Source organism: Sus scrofa, chromosome 4 (genome assembly GCF_000003025.6).
Source record: "Sus scrofa isolate TJ Tabasco breed Duroc chromosome 4, Sscrofa11.1, whole genome shotgun sequence".
In the NCBI taxonomy this organism is placed as follows: Eukaryota; Metazoa; Chordata; class Mammalia; order Artiodactyla; family Suidae; genus Sus; species Sus scrofa.
Window position 1 is genome coordinate 62,335,708 of NC_010446.5, and position 16,342 is coordinate 62,352,049.

At 40.8% G+C, this 16,342-nt stretch overlaps 1 protein-coding gene across 33 annotated transcripts in view; it reads left to right on the top strand.

The window, feature by feature from the left end:
• STAU2 (staufen double-stranded RNA binding protein 2) overlaps positions 1-16,342 on the top strand; it is a 316,054-nt gene that overhangs the window by 196,252 nt on the left and 103,460 nt on the right. For 26 of the 33 annotated variants that reach the window (XM_021089210.1, XM_021089204.1, XM_021089209.1 and 23 more), the window contains one exon: positions 3,713-3,826. The exons of the other annotated variants lie outside the window; for them this stretch is intronic. In XM_021089210.1, coding sequence (XP_020944869.1) covers positions 3,713-3,826 — 114 coding nt within the window. The remainder of the gene's footprint in view (positions 1-3,712; positions 3,827-16,342) is intronic. 33 annotated transcript variants of the gene reach the window in all.

Sequence of the window (16,342 nt, forward strand, 5' to 3'; positions counted from 1 at the left end):
AGATGCGGCTCGGATCCCGCATTGCTGTGGCTCTGGCGTAGGCCGGTGGCTACAGCTCCGATGAGACCCCTAGCCTGGGAAGCTCCATATGCCGCGGGAGCGGCCCAAGAAATAGCAACAACAACAACAACAACAACAAAAAGACAAAAGACAAAAAAAAAAAAAAAAAAAAGAAATCTAGTCCAGTTCACCATAAAACTCCAAGCTCATATCTCACCAGCCAGTTGTTTTGGCTCAAGACACTTGGAGGAGGGAGGATATACATTGATTTCTTTTTATTTTCCCCTCACTCCAGTACCTTTGAGTATTTGTAATTAAGGGGGCAGGAGCTTGATCTGCTTCTAAAGACATCTTCCTCCACACTCTACCTCTGTTTCATGGCCTTACTCATAACTCTGATGTTGGAAGCCTTGGTGAGGGGACTAGGGTGGGGGAAGGTGCCACCCTTAGCCTGGTTTTATCCATTGCTGGTTTCCATATAGTTGGTGTTCATGGTTTTCTTTTTTTAATTGACATATAGTTGCTTTACAATATCATACCAGTTACAGGTGTACAATCTAGCGATTCACAATTTTAAAGGTTATACTCCATTTATAGTTATTAAAAATATTGTTCACACTTTCCTTTGTTCCTTTTTTTTTTGTTTTGTTTTGTTTTTGATATTTAGGGCCACACCTGTGGCATATGGAGGTTTCCCAGGCTAGGGGTTGAATCGGAACTACAGCTGCCAGCCTACGCCACAACCACAGCAATGCCAAATCCTTAACCCTCTGAGCAAGGCCAGGGATCGAACCCACATCCTCATGGATCCTAGTTGGATTCGTTAACTGCTGAGTCACGAAGGGAACTTCTGTTTACGCTTTTCTTGAAGCAATGTTTAGTTTCTCCCAATTCTCTCTGCCTCTGAGAGGCAGCCCTCTTTTCCTTGGGCTTTCCCAGGGGTCCATGCCCCTGACCCCACTGTCAGTAGGTGTCAGTGGCCTGAGCGATGCCTTGGCTCAAGGGCCATGAAGATCTAGGTAAATGTCCTCCTTCATCCCTTTTTGTTTTCAGGGATGCTGTGTGGCTAGGGCACCTTCACCAAGCTCTCAGATTATTTCCAAAACTCAGTCTCTGTTTTCATGTGCTTCCAAATGGCTAGAGACATACATCGGACTCAGTCAAGATTTCTTTTCGAAGGGGGTCTATAGGTTCAATTCTCAGCACACCTACTGACAGGGGAAGAAGTTTCAGTCTCCCTTTAAAGCAGGTACTCCCCATCTTGTGAGCTTTTTTTCTTAGAGCTCCCACACTTGCTAGAAATACTGTATTCTTTACAAGGTTACTACCAGGATAACTCCTTCCCATTCACCTGCCTTTTCCTGGTGCCTCTGTGTATTCTTTATGGTTGGAGCAGTTCTGCTGGCTGATAATAAGGCAATGGGAAGAGGGAATGAGGCCTAGCCCTAGACGTTGGCAACTCCTTCGTGCTCCTTTAATTGTTGACTGTGCATTGTGTTGTCAATTTTGCAGCAATGGGAACAATCCCCCTGGGATTAAGTTCTTTCCTGAGTCATAAAAAGTGACTTAAGAAAAATAGATGTGGGTTCTTCTCACACATAAAGGTCCATAAGTTTGCAATCCAGGGCTAGGGTAATGGTTCTGCTCCATGAAATCTTCAGGGAGCCAGGTTCCCTCCAGCTTACCACTCCGCCATCTCTAAATTTCAGCCCTTGTCCTCACAGTCAAAGATGACATAGCCAAGATTCCAAACAGCTAAGTGAGTAAAGACGCACAAAAAGCACAACCTGGAATCTCGTTTTACAAACTTTCCAAGAAACTACTGTAGAATTTTCATTTACATTCTACTCAAGCCATGAGTAATCACAGCTACCAGGAAGCCTAGGAAATGTCTTTATTCTGTGCCCAGCCAAGAGTTACTGTGGGAAAATATTGGAGGACAGTTAGCAATCTGTCACCTCACTGGATGCTGTGATATTTTCTTTCGAGCTACATGCCACCTTGCGCCTCTATCTTATATACGTAAGTTCTACACGTACACTTACATTGCATGTATAATGTTGAATAGGGTATTGCAGGCTCATGATGAATGGTGTACAGTTGGGAGGAAAGTTAGATCTTTCAGTAATAGTTTCCAAGGCACTGATGGAAATGAAGTTTGAAATTCATCTTTTGACTGGAATGGTCTTGTGCAATGTTCGTTGTACCTAATTTTCATTTCTCTAGAGGAAAGAAAATCAAATGACAATAAGTTGGCTGGCTTCCGAGCGTGTTCACTATCGATTTGGATATTTAGGAGGGTGTCATGTCTTCCATATAGACTTTTCAGTTGATGTCAAAGGGCATTTTATTTTAAAAGGCGTGTTTATGATAGCACTAAATCAGACATAATATTTTAAGTGTCCCATAAATGGTTGTGAAATGCAGCCATTATAGTGTCCCCGTGTATTGGCTTCTGCATAAACCTGTTATGTGATGCTTCATTTCCCCGTCATATTTAGTTGCTGCATAGTAAACAGCATATCCAGCTTCTTGAACTCAGACACACCGAGTGACCTTTTAATGTGCTCACGCAGTACAGCACAGTGATTTTGAACTGTGGTCAAATCTTTTTCCTCAAAGGTAATTTGGAAAAAATATATTTATAACAAAATCTTTAAAGTACTTTGGAAACAAAGCATTGTGTGTTGACTTGATTTTGAACGCTGAACTACTTTTTATAGATTGCAGGAAGTTTCCCTTCCTTCAGGGAAGTGGATGGCCAATCTTAACCTTCGTGGTTTAAAAATGTTGAATTATTAAACCCTTAGACTAAGATTTATATTGTTGTTTTCTGTCAGAATCATAGTATACATACATCTTTATACATACATCTGTTTAGGCATATGTTCATTAATTTATCACGAAAGCAAAGCTATTTTTACTTCATTAGCTTAGAATGAAATACTGCTTGAAAGACCATTTTCGAAAGTAGATAAATGGAAGGGTGGAATTTTTCCCAGTGGGAAGATGGACTTTTGCTTCCCCCAAACCCCATATACTCTTACACGTGGTTTTAATAATGGTTGGTTGTATTCAACGAAAAGAGAAGTAATATTATAGTAACTTTATTTTGGTCTGCACGTTACACATCATTTCAGTTTAATTCAATTTGATTGTAATGTCAAAATTCTAAGCAGAACATGATGTAGTGAGGGATACACACACACACACACATACACACACACACGCATGCATACATACATACACACACACACACCCTGGTTTTATAGGGACTATAATGTATAAATAGAAGAATGTCACTCTGAATCAAATGGCAGTCACACACACACAGAGTCAAAGATGAGGAAAATTCAGGTTGACAAAATTTCACTAGACTCAAGTGAACTTGACTCATGCTTTACCCTGGAGTCCTTTATGCATTATGCATTATGAAAAGTTGGACAAAAAAAGATGGGTATAGCATTTAGTTGTGAATTTTTCTGCTGGCTATGCGTCTCCTCAACTCTTTGAAAACCTCAGGAGTCCTTAAAACAGATTCAATAGATTTTTTTCCATAGATATTCGAGTCCTGAGAAGGTGTTAAATACTTGAGTTGTGTTCTGCATAAATTACTTGAACTCCTTGAAAGCTAGATGCTTTGAAAAGGACCTGTTGTATCTGGTTCCCTCTTTGAAGCGGTCTTCAGCAGATTGCATGTGTTCTGTTATAGGTTCACTACTGTGATAGACAAAGTGACAAAGAGTATGTGACCTGTCTGACATTAGCCCCTGTGCAGATGACTTTCCATGCTATTGGAAGCTCCATTGAAGCCAGCCATGACCAGGTATAATGCGCCACTGCCATTTTGCTGCCTATGGCCCAGCGCAGAAATCAGAGACCATCCCAGTGGAAGCTCTGTGCACACATACAGCTTTGCTTTCCCTAAAACATTAACCACTGGTGCCATTTGCTAGACTTCCGGGAAAAAAAAATCAAGATTTTTTTTGTGTTGGGAAATTGATATCTTAGGAGATGTAAATTATTTTAGACTTCTAGTTTCATTATTAATTTCAAAATAGAATTCTCTTATAAAGAAGAAATAATTGCCCTATGCTGTTTTTATTTTTAATAATTACACATGGGAAGAAAGATCCGCAAAGAAGTGTAGCTAACACTGGAGTCTCATTATGAGAGGCTCATGTAGTTCTGTTGAAGAGAGTTCTGTCTTAGAGAATGTATGTCAAGTAGCTGCGTGAACTTTTGGGACCATAAATTTACTCTCATAACTTGGGATGTTGCTAAAATGAAATTCTGGTGGGTTTTTTTTTTAACTTTTTAATTTTAATTTCTGAAATGCCGCTAAAAATCTGAAAAGTATCTTTTCTCCGTAAACGCATTCCTTTTGATTGTTTAGCTAAGCAGCTTGATAATGCATCCTGTTTATAGGACAATCCATATTTTCCAATAAAATAATCATCAGATGAGGAGTTCCCGTCATGGTGAAGCAGAAACAAATCCGTCTAGGAACCATGAGGTTGCAGGTTTGATCCCAGGCCTCGCTCAGTGGGTTAAGGATCCGGCATTGCCATGACCTGTGGTGTAGGTCACAGACACAGCTCGGATCTGGCATTGCTGTGGCTCTGGTGTAGGCCAGCAGCTACAGCTCTGATTAGACCCCTGGCCTGGGAGCCTCCATATGCCTCGGGTGCAGCCCTAAAATGCAAACAAAAACAAACAAAATCATTAGATTAGACAAAACTAATGATCTAGGCCATAGAGTTTCTAGTTTGGAGTAAAAATAAAGAGACATACCCAGTTTACTGTATGACTAACCAGCTGTGCTTTTTCAACTAACCATTTACAGATAGAACAATCATAACCACTTTCATATCCTTTTCTTAGTAAACCTGAGAATTTCTAGTAGTCTTGCTTGACTTTTTTTTTCTGAGTAGTGCCTTTGCATGGAGAGAATAAAAGAGCATAATAATATATCTTCTCAAAGACATGGTTGAATTGTTCAGCACAAACAAGCCCTAAGAAAGCATTCTTAAGGGCGCACCTGTCTAGTTCGTTATGTTTCTGACATAATGGGTTTCCAGTCATCATTTAATTGGTGGCATGGTATTATGCTGTTCAGGAAAGAACAATCCATTGGTCAAAAAAATCTGAGTTTTAGGAACAAAATGGCAGATGGAAGCTATGGCAGAAGCTGCATGAGATAACCATCCTGCAAAAGTCTTTCCTTCAGCAAAGAACTCAAAGCGTTCTCAGAAACCCACATACATGAGCGATTTGCTGTTAGCAGAGGTAGTACATTGTGATGAAAGAAATGGGGGCTGGGAGCGGAGACTGGGATCAAACCCAGACTTGCTGTGGACCAGCTCTGGGACCTTGTCTCTTCACCTCTTGGAACTTGACTTCTTTATGAGTAATTAATGAGGCTGGTTCAGTCTTGTGCCAAGTTCATATGCCAAGGCACTCAAAAGTTCAAGGCTGCAGTTAGCCCAGATGGCACTTTTACAGATTAGGAAAAAGGTACCTCCGGAGTTCCTTGGTGGCCTAATAGGTAAAGGATCTGGTGTTGCCACTGATGTGGTTCTGGTTACAGCTGTGGCATAGGTTCAATCCCTTGCCCAGGAACTCCCATGCAGCCGCCCTCCAAAAAAAAAAAAAAAAAAAAAAAAAGGAAAAAGATAACTCTGCTTCAAACATTTTACTGCTACTCAACTGTCATAATAGATCCACAGTAACTACACTGTGAAAGCCCTCCCCTTCAAGGCATGCAGTGCACAACCTGCACAACTGGTCTTTTTCTGCATCTCTCTGGAATGTCAATTACTCAATGGTAAGTAAATAAAGGCATTTTTATATTAAAATACAACTCTATTAGAGATGACAACTTTGCATGAAATTTTAAGATGAAAAAAAGAGACTTCCAGGAAATGTGTCGATAATGGTTAAATGGACGGACAGTTGGATGTATGAATGGAGCCATGACTGGAATGGTCATCCTGTGTATTGCTCTACTTTGGTGGCCTCAGGGCTGCAGGGTGGGGTGGGTGTCATCAGTGCACCTCCCTGTGCTTGGATCTTTGGGCTCCCTGAGGAAGGCAGACACCGACTGAACCTCTGCTCCACATCCTCTGGCTTTTAGGCGTTGTGTTGCCAATACCCTTTCCTCCTCCTGAGGGTGTGTCTGAGCAAAAGGTCCTCCTTTACCATCTCCAAAGCATAATCTTGGTCTCATAAGGTGGACAAGAGGGACCGCTGAATGCTTCTTTACTTATTAATTTGAAAGTACTAGAAAACAGGAAAATGCTTTAAAGCAAGAAAAATGACGGTTAATTAAAAACATTGTCTATGCTTAATTCATTTAAGCCCCTGCAATCAAACTGGAGAATAAGTATTCTGAAAAAAAAAGTATGTGCAAAATTGAGAGGTGCTCCTTCCTGTGAAACTCGGGTTGTTCTTATTTGTATAGACAATGAAGGGGAGAAATGGAAGAGCTCCCTAGCATTGAACCTTTTCAGATGATCTTTTTTTTCCTTTTTGTCTTTTTGTCATTTTTAGGGCTGCACCCGCGGCATATGGAGGTTCCCAGGCTAGGGGTCTAATTGGAGTGGTCGCCACCAGCCTACGCCAGAGCCACAGCAACTCGGGATCCGAGCTGCCTCTGCGACCTACACCACAGCTCATCGCAGCCCCAGATCCTTAACCCACTGACTTAGTCCAGGGATGGAACCCGAACCCGCAACCTCATGGTTCCTAGTCGGATTTGTTAACCACTGAGCCACGATGGGAACTCCAGATTATCTTCTTAATTAAAAAAAAAAAAAAATTAACTCTAGGGACCCAGGAAAGTGGTGACTGCGTGTATCACCCAGTGTCTTCACTCACTGTATTAAGAGTCATAGGACAGGGGCCCTTAAGTGCAATTTCTCTATCCAGGTCAACACAGATGTGCAACATGATCAGAGAAAAGATTCAATATATGCTGATGAGGTCCACCCGTATGGGACCCTTCATTCTCCCATCCTTCCCTCCAAAACCTGCTTTTCCCACCTTTTATCTTTTCTCTCCTTTTTCTTTTCTCTACCCTGGTAAGTGACACCAGCATCTACCTTGTCGCTTGGGCCGAGCACCTTGAGGCCCCCTTGCCTCCTCAGCCCCTTTACTCTCCATCTCCAGTCCTAGCATCTCTTCCTCTAAGTGACATCTCTGATCTGACTGCTCTTCACCGTCTCTGCTGTTAATGCTACTTCAAGTTGCTAGCATTTTTAATCCAGACCATAAACTGGCTCTAAACTGGCTTCCTTTTTTTTTTTTTTTTTTTTTTTTTTCTGCTTTTGTTGCTCTGTGGGCACTCTGCCATTCAGTAGCTAAAATTATTTTTAAGGTAATCAGTTCACATTATTCAGCTGCTCAAAAACTTCCAGTGGCTTCTTATCACTCCTCCTATAAATCCGAAATTTTTGTTATGGCATACAAGTTCCTGGCCCCCTCTGTCTCTCCAATTTGAATCACCACCCCTCTCCTTTTCTCTGTGCCCCAGTTTCACTGGCCTTGTTGCCAGTTACATCAGAATAGATGAAAGAAACCAGACTCAAAAGGCTACGTACTGTAGATTTGATGTGTATGACATTCTGGAAAAGGCAAAACTATAGAGACAGAAAACAGATCAGTGGTCGCCAGGCGATGGGAGGGATTGGCCATAAATTATCATGAGGGAATTTTGGGGGGTGATGCAAATGTGCTATATCTTGACTGTACATAGAAACCACAGCTGGATGCATTTGTGCACAGAACTGTACCCTGAAAAGGGTAAGTTTTACTGTACGCAGATTATACTGCAATAAACCCAACTTAAAAAAAAAAAAAAGCCAAACTCATTCTTTTGGGGGTTTTTTGTCTTTTCAGGGTGGCTCCTGTGGCATATGGAGGTTCTTAGGCTAGGGATCCAATCAGAGCTATAGCCGCTGGCCTGTGTCACAGCTACAGTTACAGCAACACCAGGTCCGAGCTGCGTCTGCGATTTAACACCACAGCTCACGGCAATGCTGGATCCTTAATCCACTGAGCGAGGCCAGGGATCAATCCTGCATCCTCACGGATACTAGTCAGATTTTTTTCTGCTGAGCCATGACAGGAACTCCCCAAACTCATTCTTTTATCAATTACTCATGCGGTGTTGATCCCCAGGAAATGTGGAAGAATAGACTCCCCTTTCCTTTCCTGTATTCTCTGTGTGTATTGGAGCCGTCTTGGGAAAAAATGCAGTGTAATTATCTAATAACCTGGTTGACAGCTCTGAATGCCAGTGGTTAGTTAAGGCCTGCTTCAGACCTCCTAGACTGATTAATAGTCTCCAAAAAGTGGCCGAAGCTTGTCCCACTCTGACTTTAGGGAAAGGATCTGTAGGCCAGTGTTTCCCCTTTGAAAACTGAATTCTCATCCAAGCCGTGGACCGTCATTCAAGGCCCTGTCCGCCTGAAGGTCCCCATGTGTATGGGTGAGAAAGTTCTACATGTGTTTGCCTTATTCATCCCAATAAATGTGATATGATACATTCACATTAATTTAGAATGTTTAACTGTCCAGAACATAAACATAGTTTACATTTACAGATAGTGATTATTTTTTTAAGGAAACATTTGTTAACTGAGCAAGTATGTGGGAACCCCGAACTAGGTACTAGAGCATACAAAGAGAACTGACTTCTAGTCCTTGTCCTAAATTAGAGAACCACTAATTTATTATAGTCCTCGCTGAGCTGAATCATCTTGTGAAATTTAAAATTTGTAGATCATATGGCAGTTTCAATGAAGAGCCATTATCAGTTGAATTTAAATACTTATATGTGGAGTTCCCATTGCGGCGCAGCGGAAATGAATCAACTAGGAACCATGAGGTTGCGGGTTCCATCCGTGGTCTTGCTCAGTGGGCTGTGATCTGTGGTGTAGGTCGCAGACGTGGCTTGGATCTGGTGTTGGCTTGAGCTGTGATGTAGGCTGCAGATGTGGCTTGGATCTGGTGTTGCTGTAGCTCTGGTGTAGGCTGGCAGCTGTAGCTCTGATTAGACCCCTAGCCTGGGAACCTCCATATGCTACAGGTGCAGCCCTAAAAAGGACAAAAGACTAAAACAAATTAAATAAATAAATACTTATTTGTGAAGATTGAGCTGGTGATGGTTTTTGCTCAGTACTTTTTGGTATATCCTATTGGGAAATTAAACTTATATTGTAAAGCGTATATTAGTAAAAGCAGAATTGTTTGTAATAGTGCAGAAAGAGTTTTGGAATATTCTCTTAGTAGTTATAACCCAGCAGATACTAGCTGTATTCTCTCCTGGCCTGATACCCTTTCTGCATCTTTGTCTTTCTTAAACGTTACTGAGTACCTCTCTTCCTGTCTCCTTTAAGTATATCAGTTACCTTCTTGTTGCAGCCTCAAAGTCATACACTTCTGTCCTTGTCTTTGTATTTTCTTTTCTTTTTTGCCGTTTCTTGGGCAGCTCCTGCAGCATATGGAGGTTCCCAGGCTAGGGGTCGAATCGGAGCTGGAGCCACCAGCCTACACCAGAGCCACAGCAACGCGGGATCCGAGCCACATCTGCAACCTACACCACAGCTCACGGAAACGCTGGATCCTTTAACCCACTGAGCAAGACCAGGGATCAAACCCGCAACCTCATGGTTCCTAGTTGGATTTGTTAACCACTGAGCCAGGATGGGAACTCCTGTATTTTCTTTTTATTGATCTTCATTCAAACTGCACCATCAGTCTCACCAATTTCATGAATACTGGGTAAGCAGACAGATGAGCCAAAATACTGCCGCTTAATTTCTGGTTAATAGTGTTATCTCTGCCTACCTTATTTTGTTCCTGTTAGCACTGTAACTCACCTGTTTCATATACATAAAAGAATGAGCTAATAAATCAACCACCTAATCAAGCACCAGCTAGCCTAGGGAGTATAACATGTGTATTATTTGCTGTAATCTGACCTCTATCATCACAAAGTGAGGTTATCCTATAGAGTCAATGGCAGTGCATACTTAACACATTACTTAAAATTTTACAAATCAGTAGTTCCCGTTGTGGCTTTCAGCGGGCTAAGAACCCAACACAGTATCCATGAGGATGTGGGTTTAATCCCTGGCTATGCTCAGTGGGTTAAGGATTCAGTGTTGCCATAAGCTGCTGTGTAGGTCGATTGGATCTGGTGTTGCTGTGACTGTGGCGTAGGACAGCAGCTGTAGCTCCAATTCAGTCGCTAGCCTAGAAGCTTCCATAGGTGGTGGGTGTGGCTGTAAAAAGACAAGATTTTTTTAATCAATAATTTTACAAGCAAAAAGAAACAATGAAATTTCTTTTTTAATTGAGATCTAGTTCACTTACAACATTATGTAGGTTTCAGGTATATAACATGATGATTCACAATTTTTAAAGATTCTGCTCCACTTACAGTTTTGATGAAATATTGACTTTGTTCTCTATGCTGTACAATACATCCTTGGAGCTTATTTATTTCTACATAATCTTTTGTACCTCTTCATCCCCTACCCCTGTCTTGCCCCTCCCTCCTTCCCTGTCCCCACTGGTGACCACTAGTTTGAACAAGAACCAGATTTCTATCCATGTGTTTACCACGTAGTCAGTATCATGCTAGGCTTGCCATACATTATTTTGCTTAATTCTCATGATATCTCCATAAGGTACAAGCCATGCCATTTGCTTGTTTGTGTCATTTGCTACATGGCTTTAAGGGTTTACATCCATACTGGTAAAATCAAGCTGAATTGTTCCCAGTGTGTGTGCTTTGACTAGAATTCAAAGCAGACCTGTCACTGGAAGGGCAGCTCTTAGGTGTAATGCTGTACAAGTCTTATGGGTATTCTCCTCCACTTTTGATTAATTAGATTCTACTCATGGTTCTTTTTCTGATTCATTAAAAGTCTCTTTGCCCGAGTAACGGTGTCATGATGTCTTATAGCTGTAGAGTAACTTAATACTAAAAGGGAAAAAGACTTCATGCATTTTATCTAAGTATATAGAATCACAATAATGGATGGATTGATTGTAGACTGGGTACAGAACTTTCGTAGTGCCAGAGGGTCTTAAATGATCCCTTGCCCTTTGGTCTGATGGAGTGTATCAGCCAGGATGCTTTTGGCTACAAGTAACAGAAAACTTTACTCATATTGGCTTAAATAATTAGGAATCTTGTTATCTCACATAACAGGAAGTTCAGAGGAAGGGTGAACTCCCAGGTTGGTTGATAAAGTAGCTCCATGATGTCAACAGGGAATCGGGTTATTTCATTTCTTAACTCTGCCGTCCTCTCCTTAATCCTCTGTCATGGAATGATGGCCACAGTAGTTCTCGTGTCCTGGCCATATAGTGACATCTCAAAGAAAGGATGCCATCTGATCTTCTTCTGTCTCCCTTTTGGGGCAAAGACATTTGTATCTGGAATTCCTGCAGCTGTCTTTCCTTCACAGCTCAGGCTTGGTTGGGTCAGTCACATGCCCATGTCTAAACTAGTCACTGGCAAAAAAAAATGAGGTGACCGCTAGGGTAAATGCTTGGGGTGAAACGGTTGTTGAGGAAACAATCACAGGAACTACTATGTGAGGGAGAAAATGCCACATAAATAATTCTGAATTTTCTTAAAAATAAAAAAGTGGTAAGATTATTTTTTAAAAAATGTTTTAAAATAAAAAGAAAGTGGTAAGATTATTTAAAAAAAATTTTTTATTGTAGTTGATTTACAGTGTTGTGTCAATTTCTGCTATACAACAGAGTGACCCAGTCATACACACACACACACACACACACACACACTCTCTTTTTCTCATACTGTCTTCCATCATGTTCTATTGCAAGAGTCTGACTGGATATAATTCCCTGTGCTATACAGCAGGCCCTCAGTGCTTATTCATTCTAAATCTAAAGTTTGCATCTATTAACCCCAAATTCCCAGTCCATCCCACTCCCTCCCCCTACCCTTTGGCAAGAAACTGGTAAGTTTAATCTTAACAATATATTTTATTCAACTCAGTGTATCTAAAGTATCATTTCAATCTGTAATCAACTTTTTAAATCATTGAGGTATTTTATATTTTTTCATACATTCCTCTTATTTTACTTTATTTTATTTGATTTGCCTTTTGTCTTTTTTTTTTTTTTTTTTTTTTTTTTTTTAGGGCCACACGCGTGGCGTATGGAGGTTCCCAGGCTAGGGGTCTAATCGGAGCTGTTGCTGCCGGCTTACACCACAGCCACAGCAACGCCAGATCCAAGTCGCGGGTCTGTGACCTACACCACAGCTCACGGCAACACCAGATCCTTAACCCACTGAGAGAGGCAAGGGATTGAACCTGCAACCTCATGGTTCCTAGTCGGATTCGTCCACTGCGCCGTGATGGGAACTCCTCCCATCCCTCTTATTTTGGAGTGGCCACATTCAATTGCTCAATAGCCGCATGTATGGGGGACAGGATGAAACACAAGGACATTATAACTTGGTCCTTGCCTATGTCTCTAGACTCATGCTTGACCATTCAAGAGTTGGGTACCTAACTCTTACCCACACTCTCTGCCTGGCAGTGTTGAGATACCATGTCTCATGCTCTCACATCTGTGTCTTTGTTTACACTGTAATTTCTGCCACCTGGGCCATTGTCTGCTCCTAGAGGAACTTTGTTATATCCATCAGATCCAACTAAGATGTCACTCCAGCCAACAAGCCTTCCCCAAACCTACTTTTTAGATCATCTCGCCATTCCACTTCTCAAACTGTTTTCCCATTGTTTGTTTTCATGTTGGTCAACCCCCCCGGGCAGTGAAATCCAGGGCTGGGGCCAGGGTAGGGGGAGGGGAGCAGGGAAGGGGTCTCCTTTGCCTGAGTTTTCTCTGTGTCTGTGCTCTGGTACACAGGAGGCATTCTGCACCTACTCATAGGATGGAGATGGATTGACTTTCTAAGACACATGAGAATGACTTGGATTTGGTAGCATTCATTTGATAGAATTGGTGAGAGAATAGCACATTTGACTGTTCTCTCCCGTGGTGGCTTTGTAGGCACATTTTGGGTGAAGTCATCCTGAGGACTTCCAGATGTTGATCTGGAAGAGTATTTACGTATTCTGAATATGTCTAACTGTCATGGGGAATCCATCCTATATCCCATGAATTTCACTCATTACTGATCGGTGTGTAACTTTGAATGTTTCTCGCCTGTCCTGCATCTGAGTATCTCTGTGTCTGATTTACTTTCCTCAAGTTCTAGGGCTGCCTCCCAGTTCAAGCCTTTCAAGTCATTTGTCCCTGAGCAATGTCATTGGGAACTGCATCCCTCAGAATATAGAGAGGCACGGACTTCAGAGGCTTTAAACTTCAGGTTTGAGCAACAACTACCCAAGACAAATAAAGCTTTTCTTAATATTAAAGACACTTAAAAGTAACCCTGCATAGTAACAGACCTCACTGCATTATCTTTGAGGCACCTGCAATAGGGCTGTGCCATTCTTTGTCTTACACAGATTCCATATAGTTTCGTTTTGTTTTTTGTCTTTTTTTTTTTTTTAAGGGCCACACCCTCAGCATATGGAAGTTCCCAGGCTAGGGGTCTAATCAGAGCTGTAGCTGTCAGCCTACGCCACAGCCACAGCAACGTGGCATCCGAGCCACGTCTGCAACCTATACCACAGCTGATGGCAACCCACTTAACCCAATGAGCAAGGCCAGGTATTGAACCTGCGTCCTCATGGATGCTGGTCAGATTCGTTTCCTCTGAGCCATGATGGGAACTCCCCAAATAAGTTTTTTTGAACTTCACTGTTTCATTTGCTCTACTGTCAAGCCACAGTGCTGAGGGCCACAGAGTTTTGAAAGAGAGGGTATGATTGGTGCCAGCGGCAGCTTCAAGGAGGTTCTGAGGTGCCAAAATTCAACACACAACTTGATTTTTGTTTACATTTTATGAAACAGGATGCTGAGAAAGATACCAAAGAGGCACATCTTTGTTTTGGGAAAGTGCTTTCATATTTGTTGATTTTTGTGTTTCAGAATATTTCTTCAGTCTGAAACATATCCCATGATTAAAGGACTAAAATTTCTTCTGCTGTCTTTTCATTTTAAAATTTCCATTTTACAAAAATATATCTTAGAGTTAAGGAACTCAATCGTATGTGTTTTTATTTTTATTTTTTTTACATTTTATATTTCAGTAATTAGTCCAGTAGCTCATATGGCTTTCTTTTTTTTTTTTTTTTTGGCTGCAGCTGTGGCATGTGGAAGTCCCTGGGCCAGAGATCAAACCTGTGCCACAGCAGAGACATGGAAGTCCCTGGACCAGGAATCGAACCCGTGCCACAGCAGTGACAATGTCATATGGCATTTGTTTTTGTTTTTTAGCTCTTTGTTGTGGTTTTTTATTTTTTATTCATGTCTTCTTCATGTTTTTATTCTGACATGAAGAAATCATGGAGGAAAGGGACCTCTAATAATATTGAAATTTAAGCAGAGTATTAAGGACAGTATTATATCCAAAAGCACACAATTGGTAATAAAACATGTAAAAAACATGTAAATACAAGATCTGTATTTTTCCAAATTGTAGGTTATACCACTTAATTGACATTATGCTATGTATACACTGATGCTAAATTTTTTTTTTTTTTTTTTTTTTTTTTTTGTCTTTTTGCTTTTTCCAGGGCCACTCCTGTGGCATATGGAGGTTCCCAGGCTAGGGGTCTAATCAGAGCTGTAGCTGCTGGCCTACACCACAGCCACAGCAACTCGGGATCCAAGCTGCATCTGCGACCCACACCACAGCTCATGGCAATGCCGGATCCTCAACCCACTGAGCAAGGTCAGGGATCGAACCCGCAACCTCATGGTTCCTAGTCAGATTCGTTAACCTCTGAGCCACGACGGGAACTCCTGATGCTAATTTTGAACTAAAAGTAAATTGTCTTCACTGTCAGTAAGAAAGCCATCATTTATCTATAGTGAAACAGTAAAACGAGTATAACTATAGCTGTTTGTTTTTGAGATATAATTGAATTATAAGGTTGTATTCGTTGTGGGTGTACCACATCATGAATTGATATATGTATATGTTGTGAAATGTTTACCCCAAGCCTAGTAAACATCTGTCACCACACATAGTTAGATTCACTCATATCTTCAAAAAAATATTTCAAGAGGGAAAGTCACATGGTTGGAAAAACTCAAAGTAGGAATAATCGTTCATGACATATGAAAATTATGTGAAATTCAAATTTTAGTGCCCATAAAGAAAGTTTCGTTGGGAAATAGTCATGTCTGTATGTTGAAGTATTGTCTGTGGCCACTTTCATTGCAACAGCAGAAGTGAGTAATTACAACTTTAGAATTGTTTATCAAATGTTATTTTAAACATGGTTATTCGGAGTTCATCCTGAGAAAGGAGCCAAACGTCTGGAAATATTCCCCATATTAGAGCACACATGAGAGCACAGTTAGATTCAATGGTGAACTTTGGATTTATGAACTCTACCGTAGAAACCGGTTTTATTCTCCAAGGGAAAAATAATTGTCTTCCTTCATCAGTATTCATCAAAGCATTGAAAGAGAGTTTGCCTGCAGCAAAGGTTACTGTTGTCTCCTTTTTGAAATCCCATTTAGAAACACTTCGCGGCCACAAGTTTTAAATAGGGACTATTCTGTTGTTTCCATAATGATCTTTGGCTTCTTCATTTCAGATACATAAGCAGTTGCCAGAACTAGCAGTGAAGTATAGGAGAAGGTACTGGGAAGATTGAATATTATGTATTTTATAACTCCCTCATAATTTTATTTATGCTTAGTACAGCATGACCACATTTCTAAGAGGTTATATATATCGAGTGATATTTTGCACACAAGTGACTTATTAATTTAACCTATAAAATGGTTTTGGACTATAGTCAAAACCCACGAATTTACCTTATTGCTTTTCTTCTCCTACTTTTTCTTTTTTCTGGTGATGAATAACAGCTTAAACTTTAATCAACAGAAAATAAGAAATTTTAGGTTTTAAAAACCATGACTTTTTCTAACAACAGTATGGTTATCTGCTCTGTACCTTAGCTTACCATTTCACAACTGAGTATCTCTTTGAAGATAATTTAATGTTCCTGATCTCCTAAGATGCAAATGAAAATGTAGATAGAGCCCAAAAATATTTCCTAGGTTTTCTCTCTGATAAGTTTTGTACAGTTTTGGACCTGCATACATACTCAATGTCAGTAGTTCCTTCATTTTTATTTTATTTATTTTTTATTTTTAACATTTTTTTGTCTTTTTTTTTTAGGGCTGCACCAGTGGCATACGG